Consider the following 27,512-nt stretch of genomic DNA (forward strand, 5'->3'; position numbering starts at 1 on the left):
ATGCACCTGTCCAGAGTCAAACACCCCTGCACCAGCAAAGAGGAGCGCTAACATAACTGAACACTACTTCAGCAATTGCAAAATTAGTGGCGATATGCAGATAAATGTTAATAATCACCCCGATTTTTAAGCATGCTTGACTAGTCTGATTAGCATGCTCTTCACTGCGTCTGTGTGTTGCTCAGCAACCATTTTGCTAAATGTCGCTCAAGAACTACATTGTTTGACAGAAGATTATTTGGGATGATCATTTGTTATCAGTGAATTATTGTATTTTTTGTTGCTGTGTGTTGATTTTATGACTACTTATACCTTGCCAGGTATATACAGTAACCTTTTTAATTCACTGTCAGTCAACTGTGACTAAATATTTTTGAGTGTTACAACTCTTAATAAATAATATCTCAAGATTCTTATAACTTTGATTTCACTTATTCTAATATTTATAGAGTTATACTTACAAAGCCATGTTTCTCAAACCAAAACAACTAAATAAATAATTTTTGATTTGGCTGATTTGGCAACCCCCTATTGGTAGGAAGAAGTGATACTAGCACTTTTTCCATGTTTAGCCATCTAAAACTATTGGTTAAAGCAGCTAAAATCAACATTTTTATATTAACAATCGATCTCATGGCTACTTTTGTGTGACAGGTGTTGCTCACAGTAGTGAATCCACAGAGAATTATCACCTGATGCTATAAACTTCCCCACAGCTCCACTAGGCCAGGGCAATAAAACGATAGCAATATGTACCGGCGATAGACTCTTCATCGACACCGATAAGTAAATTGTTTGATAGTTTCACTTAAATGCATTTAATGCAAACCACCACAAAAGCACATAATGAATACGCAAAATTTGGCTGCATAAACAAACCCAAGCCATAAACTCCTCCATGGCTCATAAACAGCCTATCATATCCCTTGATAACAGAGCGTGCTGCGAATGACACGCAAACAGCCCAAGGTTTGTTGTTCGGTTGCACCACCAACATGTGACACAACAATAAAAACAGTGAGAAAAAGAGTGCAGATGGTGAGAACATTGTAAAATTAAAATTATTGACTGTGTACCTTAATAAATAAAGTCATTAAATTCAACCATTCTTCTCCTGTTCTTTATTAAACAACAGGTAATTAAAATGATCAATAATTATCAATATTAACTGAGTGGAAACAATTTACCATGATATATTTTTCAGCTATATCACCCAACTCTCAGCTCTACAGAACTTAATAGTCTTTCAGCTTATTGTTTTGGTTTTGGTTCACTCACAGCTCCCATGAATATCATTCTGATAAACCCTTTGAACACTACCTGCTCAGCACCAGTCTGCTGGATGTGTAAGTAGGCAACACTGTTCACTAACACGTTCACCATTTCAACTTAAAATCTCATAATATGCAAGTAATGTGTTTGTGTCTTATTTCCATTGCCCAAACTGGCAAAAAAAAAAATCAGGTTTAGGGTTTAGGAAAGATTGTCTTCATGTTTAAAAAAAAAGCCAACACTGACATTTTGCACATTTTAAAGCTTTTTGAGCACAAGATCTGCAGCTCACTAACAGGCAAGGATCATAAAATTCTTCGCCATTTTTGGAGAGAGAGAAAGGAATCTTACAGCCAGGTACAAAGTCATGGTGTTCTCACAAATTTAACTCAAATACCTTTGTCAAACACTAACTCCTACGTGTCATTTCAAAAAATTTCATGTTGTTTCAGTTGCTTCATGACAAGAAAACACGTCTGGAGACAAGTAATTGAAAGTGAAGTATAGCATAACAGTGAAAACCACTGCTGACAAAGCTCTAATGCCAGAATTTTGTTCCAACACATTGAATTTTTTGTTGCTTCAATCACCACTCTGCTGACTTTCAGAGTGTTAGATGGGTGAAGAAATTTCAGTTTTTTCTTGCTTCATTTGTTTTTCTGCTCTAATAATGACACAAGTTGATCAACTGTGTCTTATGTTGGGATCAGGTGTGTGGAGGTTTTATGAAAAACAGGCTTACAGGCCAAAAAATGGTCAAAATCATAAAATGTTATTAATGAGGATGTAAAAGTTGAGCAATAACAGCATACTCATCCCAAATGACATTTAAGCCGCTCTGCTTCATGCTCCTTTCCTTAAACCTGTGACCCTAAAATTTACCAGAAATGACAGCTCATCAGAATGTCCTCACACTGACATTTCCCCTCTTTTCTCGCTGTGAGACCATTTGGCCCTCGCAAGTACAGTACAGAAACACACACATGCTTGTTGAGCTGCGGATCCTGCAGGCTTTGAATGTGGCTCTCAGTCAAATCAAATAAATGTAGCATGTCATGCTTCTGCCATTTGTTCTGCAACACTTCAAATTATGCTCACTTTACTACAGTTGAGATGGATTTATTATTACACACTTGTTTCCTAAGGGGACAATGAAGTTTTCTCCCACAATTAAACTTCACACGTGCACTTTTTTTTTAATTACATGGAGACCCACAGTTCCTGGCAGCATCCTAAAGGTCTCCATGAAACATGGAATGATCTCATAATATCAAGAGGAACAAAATGATGTTTTTAAAGGTATTTTATTACCGGAGTGTGTACAGACTTTTTGTAGAATCATCAATTATAGCAATTCTTTAGAAATTTTCTTTTTTTTTTTCATAAGAAAGTTAGGTTGCTGAAAAGTCCAAATGCAGCAGAGCAGTCAGGTTCCTCGTATACGTCCGTCAGTCCCAATTCAAATCCAACTCAAATAGACCAGCGTCTGTGTGAAGAGGCCTGCTGCTGCACAGAAAATGGCTGAGATGAAAAAAAAAAAAAAAAAAGTCCAATTCTTGATAATAGGGAGCCATCTAGTGGCGGCTGAATGAAAGAGCAAACCAAAGCAGCAGCAAAGAGCCTCCACTTCCAGCAAAAACGAGTACATCTGTTTTATGGCTTAACAAAGACAAAACACACAAAAGAACAATCTCTTACATTTTTCTTTTTTTTTTTCTTCTTCCCAAATCAACTGTGCCATTTTAGAATCAGTGTGAAAATTAAAATAGAAAATAAAAATCTCTGTTACAGTCCAATATTTTACTATAACTTTTCACAAATACTCCATCTATATAAACACTGATAGAAACACACAATATAAACTATTAGTGCCCTGCAAAAAACACCAATTATACATTTTTATGTCATAAATTGATTTACTTTCCTGTAAATAACAACCAACAAACATTCAGTTTACAGTGTAAACTGTTTCTTAATGCTAGTATCAGCATGAGTACTTATATACGGGCATTCATAACTTTTTTCCCCTCCTTTCAATTGATCGAGTACTTTTGGAAATTCAAGGTCTCTGCAGGACACAAAGGAAACAAATGTAACACACAACACAAAAACAAAAACACTACTCTGTTATATTAGTCTCCAGAAGACCAAAATAGAGCAAACTGAACTCTTCTTTATGCTTTACCTTTTCATTATACAGTACTATTAACAACAGAGATGTTCCAAAACGCAGAATTATACCAAAAATACACTCAATTAAGTGTCTTGTGTTACTGAGATCAAAAGGAAGAGAATAGCTATTTTTACTGCCTTTTACTGCCATTACATGCATTAACCCGTATTCATCGGACTTCTCTGGAAGCCTTGTAATTGAGGAGTAGCTATCTCTCATAACATCTTTTATATATATCATGAAAATTAAATCTTAAAGTGAGTCTTCTCACTCTGTTGAATCTGTTTTGCGTGGCACTGTTTGTATTAAAAGACCGCAGAATGAACAGTGTACTTCTACATTTAAACGCCAGAGGTGACAAGTAAATAAGAAATTAAAAACAATATAGGAAAAATACAAACATAATGCAAAATCAAGTTCCCGGCCTTAAGAAAGATTCTTCTTTTTCTTCTTCTCTTCATTTTTTTAACAAATCACTAGTAAACACCTTCCTATTTCCTTGCAGGAAAAAAAAAATGGTTGGGGAAAAGGGGTAAGGAGGTAAATACTCCCGACTCTTTTAGCTCGTCTCCAGCTTTGCCATTTCCTGCACGTAGATCCCGATGCTCTCACTGTCGAACAGCACGAAGTAGACGGTCTTGATGGTGGAAGACATGGTGGCCACGAAGTAGGTGGAGATGGCCTTGAGGATGAGCTGGGCCGCCGTCTGCTTCGGGAAACCGTTTCTGACAGGAAAGTACACACACACTTAGTGAAATGTGGTCCAACGCTGGAGAGACTTGTCACTTTTTATTTACTTGACCTGGACTGTGACTGCATGCTGTTAAAGGTCAGCAATAGCTTACAGTATATGCTTGGTTATTTACTGTATACTAGTTTAAATTTGAGGATCCATCTGGGTTAACTTGGATTATTTTGTATATCATATTTCCTCAAATAGTGGCCGGGGCCTTTATTTACCGCTTATTTAACTGCAGAGGGTATCAGGCCTTTATTGGAAACAGGCTTATAATAGAGAGAGGCCTTTATTTCTAATGTTTGAGAAGTATGTTTTCTCATATTTTAGTACACAGCCTCCTTGTTTTCTGCTCCCATTTGCTCTGTTAAATTTTTGTTATTATATAACCGGTAATCCATTTACTCCGAACAATAATTGCAGCACTTGAGTTCCCATTAATGTATGCTCACTGGCTTAGCCAAGTTACCCTGGTTACCCATGCTCATGTAGTGTCACTGCCATCATTATCATTAAAATATGCGCCATTCTCCCTGTATTTAAATGAAATCGTGTCTCCTCCGCCCCCACCCCCCCCTCCTCCCCCCCTCTCTCTGACAGTCGAGGGCTACACATGTACTCATAGAACTGGAGTTACATCCAGGTAACTACTATTTATGCTTAACTGGCCTGCACATTATATATAAACAGGCACCAGGAGTTTATCCACCCTTGTTTTTTTCCCAGCCTGTTTTTGGGTCGGTCTTTATTTGTTCACACCCGGCCATTATCAGAGACCCGGCTTTTGATTGACTCCCATCTTTTATTTAAGGGAAATGTGGTATACAGCATTTTTTTTTAGGAAGTTAAATGTGAGACTTCATGATAGCACGAGAATCCAGTCACTCCATTTCTTCTTTACACATTTCACCCAGGATCATGACTTTTCCTGTTTTTCATGAGTGTGAAAACTCTAAAGCCACGTTCACACTGGGTTCATTCATTTGAGTCTGTGTTTCCCAACCTGAGGCTCCAGACGCATTCGCAAGATGAATCTGAGGGCTCATAAGATGAGGAAATAAGACATAAAACAAAGAATTTCTGCTTAACACATTTTTAGTTTAATTTCCCTTCATTTTTTTTAGACTTTTCTCTAATCTTTGCTTTTTTATTGTGAAATCTTGGAGAGTTTTATCACCTCAGGCCTCCCAAAAACTATGGGGAAACATCATTCTTTGTTTGAACTGCTGCAAATCTTGGAAAAACAGTATTAAACCTGTGACAAGGGTACACGAGTAAATAACGCTTTGCCTTAAAGTTACAAGCCAAAAAGTTTGGGAACCACTGCTCTAACCTCGATGCTTTCACACAGTTGTTTCAGTCGACAGTGTGTTTGTGTAAATGTGTCTTGATCAAAGTGGAGGTGTTTAACACTGTTGCCTGGAAACCATGCCAACTCCCGTTTTGACTTGCATGGAAAAATGGAGAGTGATGTACGTGCAGGCAGAGACACATAACGCAAACTTTTTTTTATTGCTGACAATGCAAGAATGCCACTCATAATGTTACGATGACATGTGAGAAGACGTGGAGGATTTACTTCTAAGATTTCCTTTGTTTTGAACTTTTTCTCTTTATTTCAACTTTGTCACTTCAATGAAGAAAAACTTTTTGTATTCTATAGTATTTCTTCTTTTTTTGTTCAACCTCTTAAATTTCGATACCTCCAGGTCTCTGAGCCCCAGACACAGAGGTGACGACCTGCTGAGATGTCTTGTTTGTAACAAGGTATAAAGTACTGGAGAACAAAATGCCACGGAGAGATCCTCTCTGCCCTCTCCATGTGTACACATTTGGAGCAACCTTTTGCACAGACTTCTTGTCTGGTTCTTCACAAGAAATTCTGGATCCTCAAGAAGAGAGTTTTTGAATAATTTCCTTGACAAAGACTTTTCTTCCAGTCGGAGTATGGATTACGCTCCTACTGCACACAGACTAATCTTAAATCACCTTGTTTGGGGGAACTCAGGTACGGTTTCTGTAGTCTGCAGTCTGGTTTGCAAAAAGTGTTCATGTTACTGCATTTTTAGACCAACCACTTCCAGCTATGGACTAAACTGCCAAAGTGAAAATGCCCTAAAGATTTCTAACAGCGTCTTGTTCATCACACGGTCAATATTTTGTACATTTTTATTTCAATCTCTTCAATTTAAAATTTAAACCTTTAGCAGCTCTTCTCAATTTGAATATATTTTACATATTTTTTTATTGTAAATTTCCTCTTTATATTTGAAATTACTTAATTTTGCATATATTTTGACCACATCACCGAGGCAAATTCCTTACATGTGCAAACCTTCTTGGCAATAAACCTGTTTCTGATTCTAACAAGCATCCGAAAAGTGACTTTTACTCTTCAGCAAAAAAGCTGAACATGAGTATTAATCAGTCGAAGGTAAATATGAAAATACTTGAAACTAATGATTACATGATGCCTAATATGTCAGGTGTGTTTCTTTCTTCCTGTGTGTGTGTGTGTGTGTGTGTGTGTGTGTTCCTACCTTCCGCTACCAATAGAGGGAAACGCCACAGACTTGAGTTTCTTCTCATCAGCAAGAGCCAGGCAGTTCTTCACTGTCTTGTCCAGCAACTCCTCACACTTGTCGGAGCCCCAGCCTGGACTGTTACAGTGGATGACGTACTTAGCGGGCAGACCAAAGCCGCCAGTCAACACAGCTGAAGGATGGAAGAGAAGAGGAGGACGAATGGTTAGTGAGGTGATGAGAGAAAAGGAAATAAAGATTGAGACAGTAGAGGAGAGAGGAGAGCAGAAAAGGAAACAGTGAAGACATGTGGTTCACTTCCCCAAATCCCTGCAAATATAATGCTGTTGAATAAATGTTTAAATGTTTACAACACTGAAAACATAATGAAACAAAATGAAAGTTAATGCCTGCAGTCACCCACAGATGCCGCCTGCTTTATTTTGTGAAATCAGTACCATAACATATATCTGATATCTGATTATATCTATCGGTGAGTGAACTTGTTCACCTCTAGCGTGCTGCTACTTGCCTGATTTCTGCATATCACATCCACCGTCTACAGTCAAAATCAGTCCTATTAACCTGTTTTGTCAGAAGTCAAACCCCAAAAGTTGAGTTTGGAGGCCGGAGATGCTAAAAGAATACTTTGCTTTGTGGAAAAAAGTGTGTGGCAAATCTCAGAGAGCTTAAAAGGGTTTGACCTGGTGGGCTGGATAAATCACTTCACCAGACAAATAGAGAGGAGGAGAGAAAAGGAGGAGAGGAAGAACGGGGAAGAGAAGAACAGAAACGGAGAAGACAAGAGAAAAGAAGACAAGAAAAAGAGTCTGTTCTCTGGAGTTTAAATGTTTAGTTTAGTCTTCCATCAAACCAGCAGCTGTAGACAGTGTAACTCAGCCAAAGCCCCTGATGCTGTGAAGTGAGAAAGCCTCCAGTCAGAGTTTATTAGCCCGCAGCGAGCGTGTGACTGGACTGGAGTCAAAGCTGAGGACGAGCTCATTTCCAGATGGCACACAGAGATGGAGGAACTTCACACAGCAGAGCGAGAGCCAATCACACTGCATGTGTGATCCGCTCGTGGGGAAAAGTCTGTGGATGATGATGATGATGATGATTACGGCTAAAGTTCAACTTGTTTTATGGTTTGGGAAGGTAGAACAGTGTGCGGTGGTGTTTGTGTATTGCACATCTGGAGATTACCTGTCAATCAAACTACAGTATGTAGACAGAACTGCCAGATTTATGTAGATTTTCTGTTGATGTGCTTGAGCTTCTGTAGGTGGCCCTCTTTTCTGTCAATTACATGCTAACGACCAAATTCTTTTATCCAACCCAAAACACTAAAATCAACGCTAATGTGGCTGCCAGACATATGAATCACATTACTTCCTGCGTGCAAATGTTTTTTTTTTTTTCTGGAAAAAATCTGCCAGGCTTTACTTTATACTTTTCTTAAAAGTCAATAAATGACACTAAGACAAAAGACTTAATACTTTCTTGAGTGGCCCTTTGTCATACTCCTTTGATAGATGGAAATTGTTCAATACTACTTCACTGCAGAGAAAACACAGTGGCTGTACTGGAAGCACATGTGAATCCATAATGTAGTGATTCTGAAATTGTTTGTGTTTAGGCTTTGTCTCCTTTTTTTCCAGTCGGCTAGGTCAGGTTTGCATTTATACTACTACCACATGTAGTCAAAGCTACTACCATACTACTACCAACTAGTTTTTGATTGTGGCAACAAATATGATAAAGATCAATACACTTATTTGTTATCTTTTTTATATTTATTTCTGCAACTAACAGTTATTTTAATTAGCAATTAACCTGTCGAAACTTTTGTTTTCAGGGAATAGTAATAAAGTTCCTGTTATAATTTCCCAGAGTCAAAGGTGACGTCTTCAAATGTCTTGTTTTTTCTGATCAACAGTCCAAAACTCAAAGATATTCAGTTTAATATCATGCATGAAAAGAAAAGCCAGCAAATTTCTGGGTTTTTGTCTAAAAAAATTACTAAAACAATTATTAGCTTATTAAATCAGGCACTCGAGTAATCGTTGCAGTTCTACTCCTAAACACAAATATGTGAAAATTTATTTAGTTGTCAAACTCCTGAATAACTTTGCTTACGAAGCAACAACAAAATAAATATTGGCAGGCAGGTTAGGACTTGGTCACGCTACCGTTTCTAAAAGCCAAATCCCTAAATGGAATCACTGCAGTCAGTGGATTCGTAGTGAAGTAAAAATGCTCTGAGATTTCACAGAGTTCAACTTTGGCAGACTCTTAGACACAAATTAGTGCCACTGACCAGTTTGTAAACCAGCGGCAGACAGTGCTGACATTCAATGGAATGAGAAGAACCTGAACAAAACGAAGGAAGTTATTATTATATTAGCCGTGTCTGAATGAGAAGCACGGCGTATAGAACTTTATATCTTTTTTTTAACCAGGACCAAAAACCACTAGCACAACCTGCAAGTACTCACTATATCATCAACTATTATGTAAAAACACACAAATTAATTTTTCTATGCCACTTTTAACAAGTTATCATCTACCTTTCTAAAGATTACGGTTAGTTCATAACTAGTAAACATAGAAACTTACTGAGCTCCCATTTGTCATCTAACACTTTTCATAAATGTTTACTTGCCATCTATACAGGAGATGAATTATGAATGAACCATTCATCATAAAGAAAAAAAACTTTGGACTATTAAACAAAATGAATTAAACTTCTGTTGGAATGACTGTGAGTAACTCTGGTACCTGCCCGGCCTTGAAATTGCTATATTTACTCGCTAAATCCAGATGAACAAATACTTAAAAACATACATTTTAAACATCCTAAAGAACTTGTTTGACGGATGTTCGTGAACCAGATCTGTTCAGGATGACCGTTTGGCTGATCCAGATTCCCAGAATCCCTGACAGGCTCTGCTGGCTCGCTGTTCAGTCACCTGGTAATCTATTTATGAGCTCCACACAGACCGGGATTAGGATGCTGAGCTAACTTGGCTGAATGTGAGAGAGAGAGAAGTGGCGAAGGTGGAGAGTGCTTGAAAAAGTGAGTGTTAGTGATGGATAATGAGAGAGACAGATGGAGAAAGAATAAGAGACGGCAGAAAGAGGGAGACAAATGGACTGAAAGATAAAATAATCTGTAAGGGTTCAAACAATATGGCTCTCTGAAGACGGATGTCTTTAGTTTAAGACTGAAGTCGCCAAGGACAGATATTACGTGCCAATACTAAAGTCCTTTGATCATTTCATGACAAAAAATATCCAAGTAGTCACTGTTTCTATAAAAAGTGAATTTGTGGCATACAGCATTTAGAGCATCTGACATCAAAACTTCTAAACTCTGCGGCACTTCAATAATAAAGGAAGCTCTGACGACATTTAGTCTTTAAGGGAACAATTAATGAGTCTGAGTGTGTGAAACGTGTGTGTGTTCATATCCAAAGGACCGATCTTTACTGCCGTGCCCTGACATCATTTTCTGAATGTGGAAGCCAAGAGGACCCAGCCCTGTTTTTCTTGGTGTGTGTATGTGTGTGTGTGTGTGAAGAGAGATTTGCAGGACACAATGACATCACTGTCATAGGAGCTGGGTGGTGCTCAAGTGGATCAATATGCACTTCACAAAGCCTTCAATGGCGACATTGAAAGTTAGATTGTGAAACTTCAGTGTCACCCTCAGTTGTTCCAAACCCAAAGCCGAGGCGGTGAGAAAAAAGAAAAAAAACAGAGATCAGAAGAACAAACACCATACTGCAACTATAACTACTGGTATTTTCATTATCGATTAATCAATTAATTGTTTTGTCTCTAAAATGTCAGAAAATAGTGAAAAATGCATTTTAGAAGCTGCAAACGGCAAATATTTGAGTTTTTCCTTAAAAAAAGTGATTAAAATGATTAACTGATTATCAAAATAATCTGTGGTTGATTTTCTGTCAATGGACTAACCGTTGCATCTCTAAAATATAAAGCAGAGTGTTAACAGACATCATCACTTTTTTGTTTCACTTTGTGGTAAACTGAGGTTCATGTCGAATGTTTTTAACTGCAGCAGGAAAAGTACCAGATGCAGAAAAGTCAAGCAGGTTGAAGAAGAATTTCTCTTCCTGTTTTGGATTTAAAACAGAAGGAAAAGTAGTGTTTTAAAAACAAGAGTCAAGGTAAAATTTCAACTCAAATTAGTATTTAACATCAGCTCTGGACCTGCTGCTTTGTCTTGTCGTCACCCCAGATTTCAACAGTCATTTCATGTTAACGCAGAAATGTTTGAAGTTCACAAGCACTAAAACTCCAAAACTTCACCAGTCAGCTAAATCCATAAATAATGTCCAAATCTCTTCAGTGCTTCACAAGTTGTAATTTTTATTCACATTCAGCAGTGAAAACAGTATTATCAACAAGCTAACATTAGCACCAATTCATAAACATCTCTACTTTCCTCAGTTTAAAATAGCCGCTGAAACGTCAGCGTCCGCCTTCTAGTTGTTGTCACCATTTTATGGATAAACAAACCCTCCCTCTTAGAGATGCAATCTGATTGGTTAGTTTTAATGTCAAATTTACAGTGGGACCACCAATCACAGAGGTCCTTGACATATTTTCTACCTAGTAACTAGCAAAACTATAAGATCCTGATTGGGTGGGAAACAGGGATTTATTTTCCTGTCTGTGCTTGATTTTTCCAATTAAGACCATTTTTAGTGGTGTTAGGAAGGTTAATTTTGGCTTAGAAACATATAGATTGTAATGGTAAATGACTTTGAGAATATATTATAAAATAAATAAAATAAAATGAGAAGAAATGTTTTTTACAAGTACATTTTGATTCATCTTAGGCCCTCTGTGAGAGCCTAGAGGGCCCTGATGGCTCCCCACTGGCTTTACCGTACAGGATGAAAGATGAGGAAATACCACAACATGCTGCATATTTGGCTACCAAATAAAATGCTTTAATATCTAATAACTATTTGTATTCTATATAATTCTCGCTCAAGAAGTGGAAATTCTGTCAGGCTAAAATATAAAAACAGACAAAACACTGCCTGAGCACAACTGCACAGCAGAGGTTGTCTCCTTAGAATGATACTGAACTTCAGTTTACAATAAATAAATCATATTTTGAGCAGTTTCGCAACAAAAAGAGAGGCGCAAATTCATAATAACAAAAGGTAATTAAAATCTTAACCTACTATGAATCTGTGACAGACAGCAGGAACTCAACAAAGATCAAAGGTACATGCAAGAGATGAAATAAGAGTCCTTGAATGTCGCTGACCAAACACTCAGGCACAAAATAGAAACTGTGCTGATAAGATGGTCTGAGTTTCTGTATATACAGGGTAAGTAGCAGGTACTGATTCCCAAATCTAGACCGCTTTTGCACTGAACACTTACCGCCAGCCACCTCCAGAGGGCCGTTTTTCTTCCTCAGCTCCTGCAGCGCTTCAGTGAACTCCTTCCCTCCCTTCTTTTCCAGAGCAGAGCCTGTGAGTAGAAGACAGGACTGTGGTGATCACATCCTCATGTATCGCAGACAAGCAGACAGAAGGACAATCAGATAGACAGACAGCAGGAAAGAGAAGAGGTGATGGTCATGCAGACAGACAGACAGACAGATAGACGGACAGGCAAGCAGGCAGACATGGAGACAGGTAAACAGACAGGTAAGCAGGCTGAGAACAATGCTGTCAATCATTTCACCTGGCCTCTCTCTGAATCTCTAAGCTCACGTGCAGCTCACTGAAGCTCTGTTACTTTATTTGTAAGACTCAGGAAAAGTTTCACAAATGAAGTGCAAAGATTCAAAGGCTGCTATTTTCCACATGACTCATTCTGAGTCAGTTAAACTAATCTATTAAAGTCCCAGTCCCTAATTACTTCCCTCTGTCTTCACATACTGGCTTATTTGCAGAAGACTGAAGGTATTTTCTTTCACCCTCAAATTAAACACTGAACAAGTGTTTATTTTTTTTTTATTTTTATAAAAAAAAGTGTGTTCCAGATGAAAATGTAAAAGCTTTGTTGATCTTGTTTGCACAAACATGTCAGGTAAAACAGTCCAGAGAGTTATTCAAGTTCAACTCTGAAGAAGAAGAAGAAGAACACACATCCAGAATTCACGAGGGCATCAGGGAAGCTGTTTTTTTTCCTATTTATTTTAACAGCTAAAGGAAGTAAATCCACATCGATCACACTCTTTCAGTTTTAGTCCGAGCTAAAAGGAGAGAAGCCACAAAAGGACAACAGAGAGAAGGGAGGTGATTCAAGTCCACCAGAGCCAGAGATATGAATGTTCTGGCTGCGATATCATTAAAACAGGCAGGAGAGAAGGACACCATATGGTTAATGTCAGCCTTTTTAAGACAAGTTTTAAAATAAAATAATTTAAAAACAGCCAATAAAAGCAAGCAGATAAAGGACGGTTACTAGTTAAACATTCCCTCATTCATTAATTCAACATCAGGATTTTGAATTTGAGGCTTCAGGAAATAAATGTTTCAATCAGAAACTGAACTGACAGCACAGTCGAGGGGATGGAGGTTACAGGAAATGAAGCGAGTCCCAGACAGCCTGCGTTTTCAGTCAAGTGGAACATAAAATACAAGCAGCAGCAGCAGCAGCAGCAGCATGGTTTCACGATTACACCAACAGAGATATATAGTCGTGTAGGCTTTACATGATGCACTCGACTGCTCACATTTCTGGTAACACTGCATCTCTTACATGACTAACAGCATTTGGATATGTCATAACTACTGATGGTTATACATTGAAGTATTGGAGCTCTACAAGGTGAAGCACTCGTGCATCGTCAGTGGGGGGAAAACAGCAACACGTGGGCCATCCATATATCCCTGCTTTACACATTTTGTGTGATTTGCAGGCTGGAGTTCTTCTCATGGCTGTAAATTGTGAAAATAAACTTGCAGAGATTTTAAAGATTCATGAGACAGTGAACATTTACTCTGGTCTACTCAATATTAGGAAAGTTGGGTACAGATCACCGAGTTATCAGGCGTTCGGACCGAATACGACGCTGCGTTAAAACAACCCAAGGTGCTGTGATGGTGAGAGCATGGTGCTTCAGGAGACAATTTAATTTGATCCAGGAGGGGGCCAGTTTGAGTAAGATTCATGAGTTTGAACTTTTATCAGACACCAAAACACAGCACGGTGATTTATAATACTGTGTGACATGATGTTACAACCCTAGAAAGATAAAACAGAAACCATCATTAGTAGAAATGTGGTGTTCTCGTTACAACATAATCTTCCAGAGATATATTTTTGCATCGAATGGCAACATGGCTGCTGTGGGATGACAGTGCATTGTGGGAAAAGTCGAGCCTTTCACAGGACGACCCTGCGTTTATGTGCGACGGCACCTCTGTTGAGCCGGTTTCAGTTCAGATTTGAAAGGTTTCATCCTGTTTTTAGTAAACTACCAGATTCAAATTATCCTCTTCACAGTGTCCACATTTAGTTTGTCTTCTGGGTTAGGATAATTGAAAACATAGCGTGTGAATGCAACACTCTTTGGCAGCTGACTTTCAAATCCTGGAAACTGCGGTTTCCCACACGCACACCATTGCATAAATAAACGTTTTTTTTTTTAATTTTTCAAAACAGTCCCTGATTGCTCAATTCAAGCCTCTGCAAGTTCATTTTCACTCATGATACAGTGTGGGTCTTTCAGTCAGTGTTTCACCAAATTACATAAATACTATAAAAAGGGAGATGTTGGGTTCTGGGTTAGAAGTTCTTCTTTAGTGCGGGTCTGTATGCTGTATGCAGAAGAACGCCGGCTAAATAAACACTGCAGGATATAAATTGTGATGCTGCTGTGATGTTTGTCCACAGACTGCAGTGCAGACTATCTGGAATATGCAGAGAGAGAGCAGACAGGCAGTCGTGGTCTCGGTGGCATCAATGGTTCCTTTACCTACTTCACCACCTGTATAGAGGGAGGTGTTGGTCGGGTGAACGACAGCGTCGCTCTCCACGATGGAAATGTCGGCTTGGACAACTTGCAACTACAGATGACAACGACAACAAACAAACAAACAGGCAAAAAAACATGGTGGTAAAAACACAGAGTGATCAGGAGTAACAAGATGGGACAAGGAAGTAGAGAGAAAAAAAGGATGAAAGAGAAGAACAGGAAGAGAAGAGAAAGAAGTGAGCGCGCTCCTTATTGGCTGATGACATCACAGGAAACAAGGAGCCAACTGAAAACACGGTGGGTCACATAATGTAATTAGGAAGCAGGGCTGCACATTTAGTCAGATTTACTTTAAGAAACAACAGTGAACTACAATAAATCACCCAATAAACAAGTCTGAATGGAAGAGTGTATTTTAAAATATTCAAATTCTTTTTTTTTTTTTTTTTTAAAAATCAGTTCTCTGACTAATTGTGTCGTCCTAATTTCTTGCCTCATTAAGATGAGTCAAGAATTTAATGATCACACTCCAGGCGAGCCACCTAACAGTCAGGCTAACAGAGTTTCATGTCAGTTTTTCTTCTGTTAATTGTTGCTTTATTTCAGTCCGATAGTTTTTTTTTTCTCCTAGGATTACAGTGATTATTAAGCATAACAAAATGTCTGTCAGCCACCTGAAAGGAAGATAACCTGGAATGAACTTTCACACATCTACACGATAGGAAGAGCGAGCGGGATCACTGCTCTGAGGGGCTTTGATATAAAAAAAAAATCATTGAATGTCTCCACAGAAATGCATTTATTGCTTATGGGAATTGTATTTTATTTATGATGTTCTATTGATCTGCATGTTACTCGAGGTCACAGAGGATCAAAGTGAAAACCCTCATCATGTATTCACACTGCGAGCAACACCATCAACAAGGTGTTTTATTTCCTGCAGAGCTGACTGGTCTCAAATCATTACCAAGCACATCTGCTGCATTTACCAGCATTTCAATAAGCACACGCAAAAATGAGAAGTTAGTTACAGCTGTTCAAAGAATCTTTTTAAAAAAAACAAAAAAAAAACACTGCAGCAATAAACGAGTAAATAACAGTACTTGGGGAATGGCTGCATCTTTCACAGGGGTCGACTGCTATCTTTAAGTAATTTGACTGAGCTTTCATTTAAGGCCAATATCAAAGCAGCCAAAAACATCATTTGCCCATTAAAAGTTGTGTAGCTGTATTAAACCTAGAATAAATTTTCACCAACTATAAGGAGCAGACTTTTTATATTGATTTTCAACCATTTCATATCTCCATTACTCTAAAATATGTATTCCCTGCTTTAAGAGGAAAATGTAATAATATAGTAATAGAAAGTGTAAAGAAAAATGCAGAGAAAACAGCATTGACCTGCTGATTATGCACTAGATTCCCTTTAAGTGTACAAAAATTAAACGATAACTGGTTACCTGGATTTTTTATAATCAGATCTTGAACTGCTTTTTAATAATCAAAATTAACAGATACATTTCTGATTTCTTAAAAAAAAAAGGCAACTTATAAAATAATGAGCCACAGTTAAGCCAGTTAAGCCAAGCAAGACAACAACCAAGTTACCCGCAGTGTGAATTGAACAGATCTGGTGGAAGACGGTTTCTTCTATCCAGTCAACCAGCCTGAAGCTTTAATCTTAAAGTTCTGATTCACTGAGGATTTATTTTAGGAGAACTTATCAAGCCGTTGAACATTCAAGGATTTTAAGAATCTCAAAACCCGACTGGGACCTGAGAAGGTGGGAGGGGGAGCTCACCTAGATCATCTTTAAGTTCAAGTTCAGCATTGGTGGGGTTGATGACCCCCTCCACGTCAAAGCCAGCCAAGTTACTGACCTCACTGTGGATAAGGTTGAGCTGCGGAGGAGGAGGAGGAGGCGAGGGGTGGAGGGGGGGGAAGCGAAGAGGAGGCATGCAGAGGAGGGGGGGAGGGCAAGAAGGAAGAGGGGAGGAAGCAAAGCCATTAAAATCAGATTCACACCGCAGCTTAAAGGGATACCTTCACTTTTTGATGATTGGGGAAACGATACATTCAACATATCTGCTCTAAGTCAATGGACACTACATGTACTGTATGTTTGTTTAATGAGTAACAGCTTGAGAGCTTGAGTACAGGGTACACAAGAAGTAGAGAAAATAATTTCCTTATGAAAAAATACTCAGTAACAATTACAACACCGCTATTCTGCTACAAAGATGACTAACATCAGGTTTGAGCAAGATTTTAGCATTTATCAGCAATGAAATGCATCTCAGGGTCAGCACCTTGTTGTGCAAGTTTTAAGAAAAACAGAGGAGCAAGGAGGCCAAATGATCTCTGCTCAAACTTCAGCTGTAGGGCCGCAACTAACAATTATTTTCATTATTGATTTATCTGCAGATTATTTCCTCGATTAATGTTTTGGTCGACCACAATTTCCTCTGGCCTGTGGTGATGCCTTCAATTTGCTTATTTTGTCCAACCAACAGTCCAGAAATTGAAGATACTCAACTGACTGTTGAAGAAAAACAGCAAAGTCTCACATTTATGAAGTTGGAACCAGAGAACTGTTGGGAATTTCTGCATTAAAAATGACTGAAACGATTAATCGCCGCTGATTAATTATCAATATGTCAAGGAACACAGCCTGACCTCACCTGCGAAACACGGGCACGCAACATCAACGAGACAGACAGTGGCCACAAGGTGAAAGTAGTGCTGCTAAAAAGGTATGCAAATTCAAGTGACCCAATTCAGAAGCTGTGTTTGTAATTATAACAATCATTAAGTGTTTATTATTTTGTCTACCTCCTGCATACTGTATCTTGCAAAGTCCCTTTAGTGTTATTGTTCCCATGTAGTCAGTCGGTTGTCTTACTATTTATGTTGCGCTATGAAAAAAAACATTTCAAGACATTTATACTGCTTGCTGTGAATTTGGTTTTTAGGTCCAAATTTCATTGATGTATGACTACGTGTGTCTCATAGTTTTAGGGGCAGAAAACTGAAGGACGAGTGCAAACAGCTACTAACAGTCTGTGACTTAGCAAAGTGAAAACAGTGTAAAATTGAAGTCAAAATGTCAAGGTATCCTTTTAAATGCTAAGAATCTCCAATGGACAGACTCCATGTTAGTACCTCAGAGATTAAGATTCACAAGTCATCTATTATACAAACACCTAATTTCACCTCTAAAGGATAATAAAGGCCCAGATCATCCCCCCCCAAAAAAAGCAGTGACAGAGAAAGCAGTGACGACAGAACAGTGTGTGAGACTGAGACTGAATAAAACACTGAAGGAAATGCTCAGGCAGGAAATGTGCAGCTACAATAATTAAGTCTATAAAAACAGAAACAGACTAGCTTTTCTATTTGTGGGTTCATTACCTTAATCAGTGGGAGGCTAACTGTGTTCATTTGATTAATTACCTTCTTCTGATTTCAACAGCTGCTGCAATCTGTGGTCAGCACACAGTCGTGTACGGAGCCATTTTACTAATAAAGAGAGTATATGACAGCAGACAAATGCTGCTCCTACTCGTTCAATTCAATTCAATTAGTTCGAGTTGAATTTCAAATCAATGCAATACATGTAGAAATAAGTCAACACTATCATAACCGGACAGAATGTGTTTCGACTCATATTTTAGCCTGAGCAATTCACAAATTAATGAAATAATAATATATTTTTAAACACTACAGGTGTTACTTACAGCAGGGTTTTTGCTGTCACCATGACAAAAAAATATATGTGCACAGTTTTTGTATAATAATGATAAATTTTATATTACAAAATTTGTTATAATAATGTTTTTTACTGTGACAAACAGACCAACCACAGGATTTTTTAATAACAGATATTAGTTTTTTAGAATTAAATCTGGACTACTATCAATCCACCTTCTGGACATGAACCGCCAAGGAAGTGATTTGTATAAGCAGTATATATATATATATATATGCAACCATGGTAACACGCATTTGCATAGGCAAGTCATTTACATGGATGATCCACAACCAGAAAGTGAAAGGCAGTTAAAACAGCGCTTTGCAGTTCTTGTGTCAGTCTGTGAATTTTAGCAGTTCTTCATTAACAGTGAATGAAATGTGGCCACACAGTAATTATCTCCTCTGGAATATTACAGTAACATCCTGTTTCTACCTGTCTGTCATTATTCATAACATGATACAAGTCCAGATATAGTTTTGACTAATAATATCATAATTTGCTTATGATGAGTTGTTTTTCCTCTTATAATGAGAAAAAAAACATCTTGTTATAACAAGTAAAGTATCAAAAAGGTGCTCTCGTTATTACAAGAAAGTTTTCTCGTGATATTCAGAAACTGAGCAATTTTTTTAGTCATGGTGGCAGCAGTATCCTGCCATAGTTGCTAAAACACTAAGACAGCAGACAAATGACACACGCAGTTAAACAATTAAATGTGTGTGCTACTACTGTACATCTGTTACTGTTAATATATCAGCTGTATATTAGTATCAGCGTATGTATGGTAGACCAAAGCATGCAGTGCCAAAGTCACACCTGAGCTGAAACAAGAAGTAAATTCCCTTATTTGTTTTTAGCCACAGGAGATATGACTTTTTGCATTTCAAGAGGGTAAATAGAGGGTTTTATTCTTATGTCATACAACAGTGAGAGTGCTTTAAACATGTCCAGTTTATTGCCCAAACTGAGCGTGCATATTTCTTGTCATATTTCTAGCAAAAATCATAATAAATCAGTAATTATTAACATTTATTATCACTCTTTAAAATCAAGAAGAGGGATCAATGACACTTCTTGCATCATTCTTGAGTAATTCATTCTCTTACACACAGTGTCGTTCCCCTGCCTTTTTTTATCTCTTTCATACTCAAATCTATTTTTAAAAGCTTCTGATCTTGCTGATCTTATGATCTTGAAACTTCAACATTAAAAAAAAAAAACTTTGATAGGGCTTAGATGGAACTTTCAGACAAATTTACTTCCATGTTTCAGCTCTATAATAAGGTTAAAAAGGATTAAAGTGAGGGGTGGGCGAGGGGGGGGCTATGGTTTACAGATCTGAGATAGACACACAGTTAACACAGCATTCATGATTGCTACTATTATAGTTCAAGCTCAGTGTCACTACTCTGTTGTGCAGCACTATAAGCCCTAATATGAGGTCTATTGTTAGGAAGGTGCAGCAATTAATGAGCAAAATATCACAAACAGCCGTCCTTCTATGAGACAGACCAGATGATTAATGAAGAAAACATTATCACATCATCTTCGATTGATATCACCTCTCAAATCTGGTTCAATTACAAGGAGGAAGTATAAATAAAAGACTGAATAAGAAACAGGTGAGTATATTATGGAGCTCTACATCTAACAGTTTGTAATCTTAAATCAAAATAGAATAATTTTTAGTTTGTGTCTTATCAGCAAAATTCTTAAAAAGGTATACTATGCAGGATTTTTCTACAAAACAATGTATGGACGCATACAAAAATAATTCCTCTCAATCATCACTTATGAACCACTAGAAGTGTTTGACAGTGTATTTATCTACAGACACCCTGCCCTCTACCTGTATTTTCTTATCATTTTGCTGTGTTTGGGATGTTTCTGGCTGTCAACGTTTGGGCGGTGGGTGTTTATCCCCCAGCCATTAACAGCATGCAGAGTGTGAGGTCGGGACTCGTAGCGTCGCGACCAGGTTACATCACTGTCTCTGTCCTCTCTCCACTGCTCTCTGTCTGTGTCATGGATGTATAAAGAGAACAGGTCTGTGTCTGTTTGGCCGAGGGCAGGGCTGAGCTACACACACGCAGAGCAGAGAGGACAAAGCGGACGCGATGAAGCTGCGCTTTGGCTGCATTCACTCAAAATCCGACAACGTGGCACAATCAGAAAATTATGTTTCATTTATCTGATTTACTGCTTTGTTCTCGCTACCACCGCTCCCTCTCTTCATTCACTCTCTAGCTCGCTCGACCAGCACTGTTCTCTCTCTTTCTCTCTCTTGTTCGCTCTGGTGTCGCTGAGCCGGGGAGGAGGGGCCAACTTTGAATGTTGTGTTTACAAACACCAACTGACAAATCCTGCGTAGTATGCCTTTAAGGACATAAAGAGGATAATTAAAAAGTTCCTAAGAAAACTGTTTATACTGAGCACTGATCTTGGGTTCGTGTATCTGTGATTTGACAGAAAACTGACCTTCTGACCCAGGAAAAGGCTCTTGGTGGAGAGCACGGTGAAGCTGTCGGCTGGAGATCCCTCTGTGGTGCTGTCTGCCGACGCCGCCTTGCTCACCTCACCCTGTTTCTGTTGAGGACAGAGTACACAATGTTGATACTACGTGACGCTAAATATACCCAATATTCTTTTCACTTGTCTCCCTCTATTGGGAGGTCAGAGGTCAGGATCAGCTGCAGAGCATCGCCCTTTTTAGTAATTTTTTAAGCAAATATGCCAAAAGTTTGCTGTTTTCAGACTCTCCAATGTGAAACTTTAATGCTTTTCTTTGCTGCACATGACGGTAAACTGAATAGGTTTTGTATTGTTGGTTGGCCAAAACAAGACATTTGAAGATGTTGACGTTTTATAGACCAAACGATTATCGAGAAAATAATCGGTAGATTAATCGATAATGAAAATACTTAGTTGCAGCACTAGTTTAAGCCATTTAGTGTACATACATATACAAACAGACGAACCTGCCCCAAAAATAAAACAAATCTGATTGTAGTCCCTAAAATTTAACCTATAACTTTTGGACCTGTCCCCACTTTGTCAAAATTGAAAATCAGTTAAAAACACATCAGGAAATAATTAAATATGTGCATCAGTCCAGATCTCATTTCGATAAATTCTGATTTCCAAGTATGAAGAAACGCTGGCAATAAGACGTCAACATTTATCTATTTATTTCTCATTTTACTCTCCTGGGTCTCATGTTCTTATTTATACAAAAAAATCACATGTTTGAATGACTCTCAGTTATCCAAACTAATCAAACTACAGGACTGAAGATGAACAAGATCTGACAGCTTGCTCCAGACATGACTGGTGATGTTTGACATGTTTGACGTGTTTATGAAACTGTGCTCAATTATAAGACAAAGCTTGGCATTTTCACCCCTTTAATTCAGAGATCCAGCTCAGGTTATTGCTTTGTAAACATGTTTCTTTTTAAAAAAAAAATCTGTATTTCTTCATAAACTTTTTTTTTTTTGTTTAATTTGAACATGTTTATAACAATCAGCATCCCAAAACATTAAGTGGTGCTCTTAAGCAGCCAAATAAATATTTAATCACAGGTGTTGAGTAATGAAACTTTACCCTCGTTCAGCATTAATTACGTGGCCTGCTAATATCATGCCATACCTTAGCCTTCCCTCCTGCCTTTTTCCCACTCATTTTGTTAGCCGCTGTTTTCTTGACCGACTTGGGTTTCTTCTCTGGGGCGGGTGAGACGGGTGTTTCCAGTTTGCCCTTTGCGCCTCTCTTCTTAGCCAGCAGCTCTGGATGGATGTTAGGCAGGACTCCACCTGCTGCGATGGTCACACCTTTCAGCAACTGAGACGGCAAGACAAAGTAAAAGACATGTGGAGTTCACATGGTCCCGTGCTGACTGGAAGGTAAGAAATCAATCTAAAAATGTGTGGTGGGCGTTAGAAAATACTGACAATGATATTAATCACACACGTTTTTTTTGTAAATGGGGTAAAGCATGAAAAGTGGCGGATCAAATATGAAAATAAATGTGACATAATATCAATTTTCAAGTAGCTGCTGACCTGGTTTAACTCCTCATCGTTGGCGATGGCCAGCAGGATGTGTCGTGGTGTGACGCGACCCTTCTTATTGTCTCTGGCTGCGTTCCCTGCCAATTCCAGGATTTCCGCTACAAATGTAAAGAAAAAATATCAAGAGAGGTCATCAATCAACATCGTAGAGCATGAGGAGTATAGAAGAATCAGTTCATGTCTCTGAACACTTAGGTGAACCGAATGTTGTTATGTTTTATAAAATTAGTATAGTGTAAAAATTAATCAGTATACACGAGAACAGAACAAAATGGCGACAACTACACTCAAAGTGCAAGCATGCCTCCAAATGTAACCCATCAACTTTTTTTTTTTTTTTTTTAGCAAATACCAGGAGATTAGGTGATTTCTGAACTGTGAAATCCCTGAATATACAGCTTTAAAGTGCCTCCTCATCAGTAATCACAAACTGTCATATCTCTACGCTGAAGCTGATGTCGGCAAGTTTGTGTGGGAAAGCTTCCTAATTTCTACATGTAGCAGTTGCCTCTTTGGTTGCATTACTTTCTTTTTTGATATCAATAAATATAAAAGAGTCATTTGTGCCAAAACAATTACACATTTTAAAAAACTTTCACTTGAGAGTACAGTAATAAATTACAGTAAAGTGACTACTGCACTCAGATTCCTTCACATCCACTCTCACAGAATGCTGCAGTTGTAGCTGCAGTATTAATATTCAGTATTACCTGGAGCAATAAACGCCTAAAACAACGTGTATTATGTACATACTGTATGTTATTAACTCACCAGTGAGATACTCAAGGACAGCAGCCAGGTAGACGGGCGCTCCCACCCCGATGCGGTATTTTGGCAGGCCCCTCTTGATGTAGCGCAGCATGCGCCCCACAGGGAAGATGACCCCGGCCTTGGTGGACCGGGACGTCTTAGTCGACTTCTTCTTTCCTCCTCGGCTCGACATGGTTCTGAGATCGCTACCAGTGTCAGGCTCTGCAGGGACACATCAGCGATAATCCATTAACACATTTGAGTATTACTGATTTTCTTTCTTCTCATTTTAAAGGTGAAATAAATACATTAGACAACATTTGTAAATACAAACTCATCTCAAACGGAGGCAAAAGACCCCCTCCAATCTTCCCAAACTTAAATTCTGCAGATTCATCCTATTTGCACACATCAAATTCTCCTCTTGAGTAAAGACACTATAAACCGTCTCCCAATAAAGCAGTTAAACTAAAGGCCCAAACACACTGAAAGCAATAAATGACGCGCCTCATTTGACACTCCAAAATCAAAACAAGGTCAGAGTAGGGGCGTCAAGGCAGTTTGTCGCGCCTCATAACGCTTTTGTTGTGCATTCGGCCATTTAAAACAATAGGTGTACTGCAAAACATGAGCGTCAGATGCTTTCAGTGTATTTGGGCCTAACGGGAACTGATCACTCCTGTTCCTGGGACTGGCTGGGAATCACTGAATAATTTAAAAGCATAAATTCTGACACTTTAAAAACATACTAAAATTATACTTTTGTGATGTCTGTCTTTGCAGAGAGAAAACACTGACAGGGAACATTCTTCTCAGTATGACACAAATGCATTCAATCTGTTTTCTAAATAATGTTACAACAAACTAAATGCAATTCTTGTAAATATTTAAAAAGTGTTCTGAAGATCTAACACATTTTGACATCTTAAAACTGATACACAAAAGCTTTTATAGCAGGAAATGCATTCCAACGTCCACATCTAACCCCTTATAATAAATAAAAATATTTTTGTTGCTGCCATATGAAACTCCCTCTTTTAAGACTTTCAGTAAGTTATGCTTTGTTCACATAAACTTATTGACTATTAATCCCCTGAATGCATCCATAAGAACGACAGCTCATGTCTCTCATGGTAATGTGCAGCTTAGATTTGGCCCTGAATGCAACTACTTACTGAATATAACTTTCTTACTGGAGCATCAAAGTGTGAATGGGTTCAGTCTCCTGGTTTTGTAGTCTGTGATTTCTCTAGAAACACATGAATAAAGACTTGTCGTCGCCTCTGGTAACGGCCATTAAATATCAGAAAGAAATGAGCCACAAGAAACAAGAAACTCTCCTTGTCAAACATAAGACAAAGTGTTTTTGTCGCTGACTAACCCAAGGTGATTTAGGACACAATATGCTGCTTAGCCTCATGACTCTCATTCATTAAGCATGTTGGTGCAGTAATTACCAAAGATTCACATCAGGCTTTCTATGTGTTTTCTTTCAATTAGCCTCAGGCCAAAGAGCAGCCTGAATGTCACATCAACTGAAGGAAAACAAGGATTATCATAAAAGCAGTGCTGCAAACAGATATTTTATTATTAACATATTAACATTAAAATCCTAACATCCTGGGACTGTTCAATTATTATATGTAAATATGCATATGGTAATGATTTAGGTGGTTAAACTCATATATTATAAAACAATATAAAATATCTCAAGTCAATCCTGTAGATTATGTCATCATGTCAAAAATGATTGTGAATTAATGTCATCTGTTAGTGAGCCAGATGCAGACACCAATTAGCTGTTTGTACTGGTAATCAATTAGCCCCCTACCATAGGCCAGGCTATTTCTTTAACCTGGTCAAATGCATGGATTTCACACGCTTAATCATATCAAACATAACCTTATTGACCAGCAGAAAACAGAAACAGATCTTTTTTTTTTTCCTACAACATCTGCGACATTTCTCCACTCCGGCCAGGTGCAGGTGGGTTTAACCGCCACACTGGGCATTTATTCCTGCTGGCCACTGACAAGACATATTTCTGCATGTCAAGAGCCCGATATCTTTTTTTTTTTTTAATCTTTTTTTTCAATCTACATACTGTCCTAACAAACAAACAAACGGCCTGAGGACATTTTCCTGTTTATGTCAGCGAGCTTTCAGATTGAAATAACCCCGGCAGAGCGGCAGCAGCTGCCCGTTCCTCCTTCCCTCCCCTCCCCGCCTGCCTGTCAGCTCCAGCGGCTCGGTCTCCGCTCTCGGCCTCCAATGCCAGAAAAAACACGAAATGGCAACGTTAACGACTCAGCCCGGTGAACGGAGAGCGGCTCGGCCGACAAGAAGCGACCATACCCGACCCGGCACGGCGGTGTGAAAACCCAGGTGGAGTACTTACATAGCAGGGCACGGCGGAAAAAAATGTCTCCGGTAACAAGCTCGGGCAGTGTCCTCGTCTCCCACAATCCACAGCGTGCTGGAAATATCGGCGAGAGCCAGCGCTGCCCGCCGAGCAAAGCAACTACTGGAGAGCAGAGAGCAAACCTGCTGAATCTTAAAGCTGGGTCGTGTCTAGATGGTTACCCTAGATTTGCGAAACTCTCGCGAGATTTGTACGCAATATTTTTCATTGTGCGCGTTGTTCAAAATAATACATTTGTATGATGTTATAACGCTGTGATTATGGTCTATATAGGTTTATGCACAAAAAAACCACTTGGCTAGGTTTAAAGAGAGGTCATAGTTTGGGTTAAAATGGTCACTCTCGCGAGATCTCTCGCAAATCTAGGGTTACCATCTAGACATGACCAGCTGCCGAGATGCTCTGTAACTCTTTACCTATGCTCTTTACGCCTTTAATTTGTCTTAGAAAATACGTGTTTTGACTCGAAATGTCGACAATTACCCGAGCAGATCGATGCTTCGCTCACATTTAAGCTTTCCTACAGTCACAAGATAAATATTTACTGTATAAATTATGACTCTTTAAGTAGGGGTGTCACGACAAATTCCGTAAACCTTGTAGAAATATTCCTTCTCTCTGTCCCCCAACGCCCTACTACCACTGCCTTAATTTTGTTTTACTGGTAGAAAAGATAAATAAATAAAAAATTGATAACCCAGTAACATAACAATGCAATGGTAAGCGATTGTCACATTTCACACACATAAATCAAAATTTTCCTTATCTCAAGTTTTTTTGTTTAAATTATCTTATTATAAAGATACATTGAAATCAATTACCTGTAAAAAAGAAAAAAAAGTGCCTGCAATAGCATCTTATTCATCTATTTATTTTTTGTGAATTATGATAAGCAATTTCCCCTTATTGCATTTATGTTATATTTATTTTAATTTATGTCAAGCTGTGATGTCTGAGTTTTTGTATTTCAGTTTGTTAATTAGTTTAGCATGCTATCATTTGCTAATTAGCACTAAACACAAACTACAGACCGGCTGAAATTGATTTGGAACATCATTAGTTTTTCAAGTATTTAAAAAATTATTGAACAAATTGATTTTTTGACCTGATGATGGCGCTATGGTCATGGGATCAACAAACTGATTACAATTCCCCATGAGAGGGTTGTACCAAAACTCATGTCAGTTCATAATCCAGTACTGTAGTTGATGAGACATTTTACTGAAAACCACAAATGTGAACCACATGGTGGTGCTAGAGGAAAAAGTCAGGGGATGTCCAGTCATTAAAATTCATCCCCTGGGCACCATGGATATCTGAGACATTAAAAAAACACACACACATAACCTTGTGGTGGTGCTAGAGGAAAGTCAGAGGATCACCAAAGTCAGACCAGTTACTTCCTGCTTAATTAAAATAAATTTATAAAAAAAAGAAATAATATAGATAATATTAGCTCAGTTTGTCCCCAGTAATCAAATAAACAGTTTAACTCCTCAACTCAAGGTTAATCGTTTTTTCAAATCAATTATTTCTGAGTTGCCTCTTGTGCCTCTTGATTGTGTCTCTTTCTGCATCTGAGTATATTTGGCACGGACATATCACACGTTCCACTGACTCTTCCGTTTGACAATAGTCACAAGATGTATCTGGAAAAGCACAGGTGTTACTAATGACATTAAAGATGGCCACCCTTGCTATTTAAGTGTCCCAGTATAAGCCATGACAGTGTGATGATGAACCAACATGCACAATACCAGGAACATGAAACTGAAGCAGTTAAACAGAATTCAGCCATCATTCATTTTATTACTTAAACCTGTGATTATCCTACTGCG

General features: G+C 38.4%; 1 protein-coding gene across 5 annotated transcripts; it reads right to left on the minus strand.

Annotated features, from left to right (window-relative positions):
• Positions 1 to 2,560: 2,560 nt before the first annotated feature.
• Positions 2,561 to 25,822, minus strand: macroh2a1 (macroH2A.1 histone). 5 transcript variants are annotated; one of them, XM_067608622.1, is made up of 9 exons: positions 25,651 to 25,818; positions 23,274 to 23,474; positions 22,494 to 22,600; positions 22,081 to 22,272; positions 20,911 to 21,018; positions 14,679 to 14,769; positions 12,131 to 12,220; positions 6,722 to 6,896; positions 2,561 to 4,170 (listed from the first exon to the last, which is right to left on the minus strand). In XM_067608622.1, exons 2-9 carry the CDS (start codon positions 23,443 to 23,445, stop codon positions 4,005 to 4,007), a joined length of 1,101 nt encoding a protein of 366 aa, XP_067464723.1. In that variant the 5' UTR covers positions 23,446 to 23,474; positions 25,651 to 25,818; the 3' UTR covers positions 2,561 to 4,004. The 5 variants fall into 5 exon arrangements, with proteins under 5 accessions (XP_067464723.1, XP_067464719.1, XP_067464722.1 ...); XM_067608618.1 differs by lacking the exon at positions 14,679 to 14,769 and adding an exon at positions 16,480 to 16,579 and having other exon boundaries at positions 25,651 to 25,817; XM_067608621.1 differs by lacking the exons at positions 14,679 to 14,769; positions 25,651 to 25,818 and adding exons at positions 16,480 to 16,579; positions 25,484 to 25,621.
• Between the last annotated feature and the right edge of the window lie 1,690 nt (positions 25,823 to 27,512).

Source organism: Thunnus thynnus, chromosome 13 (genome assembly GCF_963924715.1).
Source record: "Thunnus thynnus chromosome 13, fThuThy2.1, whole genome shotgun sequence".
Lineage (NCBI taxonomy): Eukaryota > Metazoa > Chordata > Actinopteri > Scombriformes > Scombridae > Thunnus > Thunnus thynnus.